This window comes from Salvia miltiorrhiza, chromosome 5 (genome assembly GCF_028751815.1).
Source record: "Salvia miltiorrhiza cultivar Shanhuang (shh) chromosome 5, IMPLAD_Smil_shh, whole genome shotgun sequence".
NCBI lineage: Eukaryota > Viridiplantae > Streptophyta > Magnoliopsida > Lamiales > Lamiaceae > Salvia > Salvia miltiorrhiza.
This window is the reverse complement of record NC_080391.1, coordinates 49,300,564-49,309,364: the sequence shown is the minus strand read 5'-3', so window position 1 is coordinate 49,309,364 and position 8,801 is coordinate 49,300,564. Positions and strand designations below refer to the sequence as shown.

Genomic DNA, 8,801 nt, shown 5'->3' with positions numbered 1-8,801 from the left:
CTCTTATAATTCACTCTTATAATAAATTAAGAGAGACAAATTGCACCAAATTAAGAGCAACACGCTTTAAGGGAAAGTCGTGTAGATTGAATAATACTCTTTAAGGGAGAGTCGTGTAAATATAATTGCTCTAACCGGATGCGACATACCCCGGATCACCCGACCCGTTATCACTCTGAAACATAACCGCATAACCCGACCCGATTAAACATTCACGCAACCCATCCCCGAATTTCGCATCCCTCTCCTCTTTCTCTCTCTAACAAAGGGCATCTCATCGCAGCTGATTCGCCGGCGGCCATTTCCCTTCACCGCCTATAGCTCATCTATACATAGATAGCCTCGTATTGGTTTTCTCTGAGTTTTTCTGTTCCTCGACACAAGATTTTGAACTTCTGTAATTATTATGGCTTCCGATGACGAAGATGCGAGTCTCGTTCATTTCCTCGAATCCGAAGTCCTCTTTGGGCTCTCCGATGCGGTATACATCTCTTTGGATTTTTAAATGTCTTTTTACAATATTTTCTGGATTTTTAGTGAAACTTTTTCCTGATATATGTTGAAGATATATATTCTGGATTGATATGCTACGAATTTTTGTGGTATATGTTAAACTGCATATGTTTGTCCGTTTAATTATGCTAGATATGCTTATAAGCTTGTTTGTTTGATCATTTTAGTTTGTTTCGATGAGAAAGAAATGTTATATTGTTCAATTCTTGTAGAGATTGATGCGCAAATAAACTTACAGATTTTGGGAGTCAGATTTTGTTCTAATTATTTTATTTTAATATGCACTAGTGACCTATTTTTATGTCCATTTGTTTCTGTTTATCTAAATAATAGTGTTAATCTGCTCGGAGCCAAAGGAACTCTTATATAAGTTGCATTTTATGTATAAAAAGTGTAAGCTTGTCAAGAAATAATACTATACCTTCTCAGGGGATATGGCTTCCATTTAAAAAATTGTCATTTTGCAAATTTTGTTGATATATATGATGTGTTAAGAGCGCAAGTCTAGATTGGCATATATGTGTGCATGCGTCTGTCAATTTGTATAGACTTCGATATCTTCATAAAGTTAGATATGTGGGATCCCTTTATTTTGATGTCCAAACTACTGATGACTTTATGTATTCTTTATTGGATAAAAGTAATTTTACCCTACACGAGTGTAATTGGATCTTTTGGAACGTGTACGGCAGGAAGAGGAAGAAAGAGATGGGAAGAGATCGCGTGCTGAGGAGGGGCAACTAAGTGAACAGGAAGAGAAGGAGCAGCAGGAAGCCAAGAAAACAAGATTTGATGAGGGTGAAATTAGTGATGAGGAACTTTCAAGGGCTTTACAATCATCTTCCTCGTCATTGCTGTCATCTCTTGATCTGGAAACTGAAGTTGAAACTACATCTTCACCTCCAAAAAGAAGTGAAACTGTCATAGCTGACAATTGCAGTCATGGGAGGCATGTCACGGAAAGCAAACCAGCCCCAAAGAGGATTGAGACCGGGATTTTCAGCCACATCCCTCCCGAGTTGTTGTATCACATCCTCAAATTTCTTTCTTCTGAGGTTTCAAGAGTATTTATCATTTGTCCAATCTTATTTTGTTGAGTTTCTTGTTACTGATCAAGCTATAATTTTTTATAATTGAATTGCAGGATCTTGTTTCTTGCTCATTGGTTTGTAGGTTCATGAACTTTGCTGCTTCAGATGAGTCATTGTGGCGTCGCTTGTTAGTATTATTTCCTTGATGCTAACCCTTGAAAAGTTAAATAAATGAATAAAGGAAATTGAGACTCTCTGTTTGACATCATTTGCTGAGTTACAAAAAATATGCGCCCTTTGCATGAATAAAAAATTACATTCAGTGCTTTCTTGTAGATATTGTATGCGGTGGGGTCTGCTGCCTCCAAAAAAGCCACGAGAATGTGCTTGGAAGAACCTTTACATCAAGGTAATTTTGGAGTTCAACTTCATATCTTGTCATTTCTGCAAAAATAATTTATTTGTTTATATTTATTCATGTCTTTTAGTAATCCATAATGGATGGCTAAGGCACACTCTTCTCATTGATTTGCATATTGTCACGTCTCTTTCTGTGCGTGTCATGTGTCTTACTTTTTCTTTTTTCCTCCAAAAATCCAACTTAATATTGAGCCAATAATTTGAGATAATTTTTATTATTGCTTTCAACAATTGCATTTTAAGATTAAAACTAAGCCTCATCAACTGATTTTTTTGCAGCGTGATGAAGAAGACATGGCAGAGTTTGTGCGAAACTGTTCTACCGAATTCAAAGAATATTACATCCAAATGCAGGTGGCCAAGAGAAGCCAAGCACCTAATCGTTCTCAGGTGAAAAAATAAGTGTTCTTATGATGTGTAACTTTTTACTTGCAGATGCGCTTGATTACTCATATTATGTTGAAGTTCTCCTGATTATATAAGAACCAATAATGTTCAAGTTTCAGTGGGGTATAAATGGAACGTGATATTCCTAAACAATTAACGTCCTTTTGATATAATATATACTTTTAGTTTTTCTAAATTCATCAAAGTGATGTATTTAATTAAAATATTATTTAGTATGCCGACAAACTAATTTACATATCATCTAGCTTTCTATCTCCATATAAATAAGAGATAAAAAAGTTAAAAATTGATAGTTTGGTACTAAATTCTAATGTCTTAATGTGAGTGTTATATACAAAATTCAATTGAATCCATTTGCAAGTTAAGACTTGTGTTTTTGCTATGATAACTAAGCATTCATTATAATAAGACTATGGGAAAAAGTGTATGGAACACCCAAAATTATGAATATGTGATCCAATAAACCACCACATGAGCATTGAAATAGAGAACCATATAAAACTATAATAAGGACAACGTTGTTGGCATGATTCTCATGTAAAAAAAAGTTTTTATCAGGCTAATGGTGTAATGAAAAAACTCCTTTATTTAGTACGAGTGATTATTGTCTGCCATAGTTCCATTCAAGATATTGGTATGATTAATAGAGCTTGATCTTGGTTGGTTCAACTAACTAATTAAATGTCTTTTAAGTCATATTCAAGCTATTTATTCTAGTAAACGAGCTTGAGCATGAGCTTGAGTTCAGTTGGATTAGCTTACTAGACAGACTTTTTCAACTCAAGCTTGAGCTGTTGGCGAGCTTAAGAATCTGAGCTTATAAAAATGGATCAAGGCTCAAAGCTTGTTTGGCTTGGCCCGTGGCAACTCTAGGGATGGGCAAAGTAAGTTATTGTGATGTCTTTGTTATTTATAACTTTGATATGCGATGTTTATGTTGTATACTCAATGGAAAAGTTAATATGGTTTTTCAGTAGTCCTAAGTGATGAATGACCATGTATTCTTTGAGAAACTTAAACACCATTGACATTATATGCCACATTAACTGGGAGAGGCTTTTAATGAGGAAACCAATGGGATTCGAACCCAAGACCATGAATTCAGTGAGAAAAATGATGAATCCACCCTAGATCTTTACGATATAAGGGTTGAAAATAGTTATTATTATTTAAAATTTGTGTTTATTTGATCAAATTCCTATGTGTATACGGTGAAACATGGAAAGATGGTGTTTATTTTCTTTTATCCTATTAAACATTTATTAATATGGTGTTATCCTATTACCAGTATGTTGTATAATCATGGAAAGATGGTATAGATTTGAACTATCTTCCATTTTTCTTGGTTGCGTGGAATAAATAAGTTTGATGTTCAGGTGAATGATGACCGTATAATTCTTGACAAGACACTTGCTGATCAAGTGTCCACTTGGAAGAGTAGCAGAGGCCTCACTGAGACAGGGGTACCCAATCATGCTTGCTCTGGAGAAAATTGCACTTACTATCAAATTGGAGATGTATTTGTGTGTGAGAAGACTGGTAATGTTCATGGTAAGGGCGTCCTCTCTGTTGGTCAGAGATATGATGCAAAGTTTGTTAAACAAAATACAAAATTGTTTGGTCTAATTTCAATATTTGACAAGGATGATATGGACTGTTGATTTTCCCTTCTCTTTGTGTAGTCTGTGATGATACATGTAAAGATGTTATTATGGATCCTACAAATGAACTCTTGGTCTGCACCATCTCTGGTCGATGTTTTGATCGATTGCTCTCACCGGGTGAAATGGAACCTGATGCGGTAAGACATTTTTCATTCTGACATGTAATTGGTGGACATAGATGCGCGTATGAGGCAAAATGATTTCTTCTATTAGTTTCTTTCTGGTTGTATCACTATCTTCCTTGTGGCATTCATAAAGGTTCACGGAAGGTAATGGATGGGGTGGGAAATGGAGTGCTTCTTGTTGGTCTTCACAATTTAGATTCTCTCCCTACATTAGATGTATGATGCACTATCTTGTAAAATAGTCTCATACAGTATTGACCGCTAATTTGCATTAGGGTGCGTTCTCTTTGATGGAAAAGGGTGGAATACATATATTTTCCCCCTTTTTCCACTCTTTTCACACATCCTCTTTGTTGGAAAATTTTCCTCAGGCAGGAGGGAAAATTTTCCCGGACAGCCCCTTTTCTCACCTTTTTACTCCAATTCACTCCAATTCATGATAATATTATCACAAGTTACAGGTGTGATAATATTTTCCCATATTGTAAATTTTTATGATCTTTTGATTTTACCATTAAAATTTATATACAAACTCCTGTTTCTATATGTCTCCTTCGCTTTCTTCATTTTCTCTCTCTACGTTTCTCTCTTTTAATAATATTTTCATACTATATTTTTCCACCAAAGAGAACATGAGATAAAAAGGGTGGGGACCACTAAAATTTTCCCATCTTTTCTTTTCCCTTCTTTTCTCATGATAAACTTTCAACCAAAAAGAACACATCCTTAGGGTATAGCTCAGGGACAATACATATAGAATGGCAATGGGGCGGGGCGGGGCCGGGTATTGCTTTCCCATCCCCATACCTGCTTAAGAAATTCATCCCCTGCCCTGCCCCCGCCCCCATACCTGTTTAAATCAGGGTGGGGATTACCCGGTGGAGTAAGGGTACCTGTCAGGTACCCGCAAAATTGGGCTATTAAGCGCCCAGGTAGTAAAGAGGGGGTATCTGATATAGGCACAGCCTGCTTATTAATGTTAGTTTATAAAGCTGGGTCCATCCTACATGTAGTTTTCCTCATCTTCCAAAGTGATTAGTTAGTTTTCTCCAATCTGAAAAATAGTCGAGACTGTAAGAAATAAATTGTCGGTGATGATATCTCCCCAGTCATGAAAATTTTGTGAAAAATATGAGGGATCATAGCACTTGGCCTGTTGCATATCCTTTTTTGCTCTTACAATAACGTAGAAGTCATTCATTGCATGCCTTGTTTCCATTCTTTCTAATATCTTTTTTTTTTATATATAAAAATTAACAATTAATTAAACAAGAGTATCGAGGAGGTAAGGAATTTAGTCCAAAATACCAAATGAAAGTCGATCGTTTTTTTTTCATTCCCGAGGAAGTGCATATATTCCCTGGATCTACCAGAATTCGGATTTATTCTCAAAGAGGCGAAGCAATAGATTCATCATGCCACTCCAATCGATTCAAAAACGCGAGAATGAATTAACACCTCCCTCGGATATCTTGATTAAAATCCCCATCAATGGCGTTTTCCGTAGAAATAGTATTCTTGCTTAAAGACCGTGCCACGTTGGACTTGAACCCAAAACCTTTGGTCTAGGCATTAACCACTTTACCGGTAGGCCAGCACACACGCACTCTTTCTGATATCTTTGTCACCTGCTAACATTTCTCATTCTTTAATATCTTTCTGTGATAATTGTAATGGCTGTGTTGGATCCTCTTAATGGAACCAGGGGAGTTTGTGGCTGATTGTTTCTGAATAGTTTTGGTTTTAAAATTCAGGAACAACAGCAAGCCACTGCTAATGATGAAGCAGAGCCTTTTATGGGATCTGGTCGTTTTGGTATGTGTAAACTACACATTGTCTCATAACTGACATTTTCTTCTTGCTCCCATGTACTGATTTGTGATTTTATACTAATTTATATACCAGCTCGGGCATATCTACTTGGATATAACTGTGATGATGAGAAAGAGCTAGAAGCTGCGTTGAGGTTTTGCTGATTTAGGTTCGTCTCTACACTCTAGCCTACTTGGTTTCAAAATCTTTGAAATAACATTGTGATGTATTTATGATCGACACTTTAGCTGGTTCTCTTCAAGCTTTGAAGCTATATGTATTTCATGTATCAGCTTGAAGGATGGAGATTCTTATGTTACATATTTATGTGTATTTCATGTATCACCTTAAATTATCATCTATCCTCAAAGCTAAGTTCTAGTGATCTGCTTCTGTAGAATTTCCATTTTATGAACTTTAATGAAAATTTGGTCATCATATTTGATACTTTGATAGATATAATTAGTGATGTCAATCTAGACCCAAACAAGTAGGCTGGTCTGATTAGACCGACAATTCAAAAGGGTTAGAGTTGAAAAAATTTAACTCGATAAAATTACTGCCTAAATAGCTTGTAACTGAATAGCCCGACAACCCGATATGATTGACCAAAAATAGCTCGAATTTTATAGGGCTGACCCAAAAATAATGTGTTCGCCTGATTTATATGGAAAAAAAAAATTGATATTTGATTTTCAATTTCATTAATTTGCTTTTGAAAATTGGTATAATAGGATTTTTTTTTTCAAAAGTTTGTGAAATGTATTTTGATTCAATATTAAAAAAATATATTCATTATCCAATATTTAAAACATTTAGGTGTAAGTAAAAAAAATATGTCCGTTTAAAAGTAACATGTATTTCATTTTGGGTTGTCCGGCTATAAGTGGCTTATTTCATAAATGACAAAAAAAAACCCTTGAAAAAGTATTGCTTTTATCACTTTTAATCAATTTATATATTTTTATTAATTCGAGTATATAAAAGTTTCGTGTCACTTATAGTAAGACGAATAGAGTATCATTTAAGAAAGAGAGATGCATTATTATAATGAAGGGTTAATTACATCAAAATACGTTAACTTTAGTCACTCTTCTATTCTGCATATGAACTTTGAAATTTACAATTTTAGTCATGAACTTTGCAAGTGTTCTAATTTTTCCTTAAACCCCAATTTGATGTTGATGTGGATCCTATGTGGCAGTCAGAAGTGTGCCATTTATTTTACCGTCCGACACATGAAACGACGTCGTTGTTTTAGGGGTAAACCACATTGTTTTGTCTCAATTGATGAAATTAGATTTAAATTTCAAAAGCCCCAATCTCTCCATCTTCAAGCCCTAAACCACATAGAGACCCTGCCCCCTTCACACTCGAACCCTCTCCATTTTCATCCCCTCGACATAAAAACCTCAAATTCCTTCTTTATATCAATTAATTCACATGCCTTCAAAACCACAGCCCTAAACCACATTGGGATCCGATGAAGATTGCCTCTTGTCCTCCTCTGCTTTTGCTCATTCAACAGCGGGATTCTGCAAGAAACCAACCATTTTCAACAACAGAAGACCGTGGGATTCTTGAGGGCGATAATTTCATGGCTTTTGTGATATAGGAGATGTGAATTATATTTATACATACGATTTTGAAGATGGAAATCAGCGAGAAGGCTGTGTTTGGGACTCTGCTTTTGCTCCTTCAACAGCGAGACTCTGCAATTAAATTACATTCATAATTCCCGACGTCGTTGGGCCCGGTTATAGCCGTGAAGGATTGGGAGTTCGGTTCAGAATAAGAATTAGGACTTTTTTAGATGACCATTCTCAAAACAACGTCGTTTTTTACATACGCGTGGCATCTACAATGACACGTCAGCGTTTCGGTTGTTGGAAATTCAATTTTAAGGAAAAATTGAAACACTTGCAAAAGTTCATGATTAAAATTATAAATTTCAAAGTTCATGTGCAGATTGAAAAAGTGACTAAAGTTCGTGTATTTTGATGCAATTAACTCTATAATGAATGGATGTATTTTTATATGCATGGTTTTAAATTGATAATTACTACTGGGCTCAATCTTATAGAAAAGGTTTATGTATCATTTTTTAGATTCTTAAGCCCAACGGAGCAATAATGATAATAATAATAATACTAATAGTTAGTGATCTTGGGCAACTGGGTTGCCCGCACTCTTGATCCAAAACCCGGACCCTGGCCTGAAACTCGTACCTTTTTTTCCGCACCGTGTAAATGACATTATTCGATTATACAAATGACACTGCATATAACTGGCACTATTCACTTATACAAATGACAATGCGTATAATTGATATTATAACATTGTAAATGACACTGCGTATAATTGACACTATTCCGAAATATAAATGACACTTGTTATAATTGACACTATAAGGTGGAACAGGACACTATAAGATTGAAATTGACATTATTTTATTATACAAATGACACTATAGTATTGATTTACAATCTTATAGTGTCTCTTTCAATCTCATAGTGTCATTTAAAATGTTGTAGTGTCATTTACAATACGCAGTGTTATTTGTATAACCAAATAGTATCAATTATAGGCAATGTCATTTGTATAAACGAATAGTGTCATTTACACAGTGCAGAAAATTGTGCGTATTTCAAGTCACGATTGCACAATATAAATCGGTTGCACCCAAGTTTTTATGTTTTCCCATCTTCAATTCAATATATATATTGGTTTCTACAAGAAAATGAGCTTATACAAGAAATTAAGAAATATTGAACATGTCACTAATGCGGTTGAAAATACCAATAATTTTATTAAACGTTTGGAGTTTT

The 8,801-nt window shown here is 35.0% G+C and overlaps 1 protein-coding gene across 1 annotated transcript; it reads left to right on the top strand.

Moving 5' to 3' along the window:
* Positions 1-6,358, top strand: LOC130987143 (F-box protein SKIP31). Its single transcript, XM_057910770.1, has 9 exons — positions 1-481; positions 1,206-1,568; positions 1,658-1,731; positions 1,881-1,953; positions 2,244-2,354; positions 3,749-3,923; positions 4,055-4,173; positions 5,916-5,976; positions 6,067-6,358. Exons 1-9 carry the CDS (start codon positions 407-409, stop codon positions 6,135-6,137), a joined length of 1,122 nt encoding a protein of 373 aa, XP_057766753.1. The 5' UTR covers positions 1-406; the 3' UTR covers positions 6,138-6,358.
* The last annotated feature ends 2,443 nt before the right edge of the window (positions 6,359-8,801 follow it).

Coding starts and splice junctions, on each gene's coding strand:
- LOC130987143 (XM_057910770.1), top strand. CDS start 407: ATGGCTTCCGATGACGAAGATGCGAGTCTCGTTCATTTCCTCGAATCC. Junction 482..1,205: donor TCTTTGGGCTCTCCGATGCG/GTATACATCTCT, acceptor CGTGTACGGCAG/GAAGAGGAAGAAAGAGATGG. Junction 1,732..1,880: donor GAGTCATTGTGGCGTCGCTT/GTTAGTATTATT, acceptor GCTTTCTTGTAG/ATATTGTATGCGGTGGGGTC.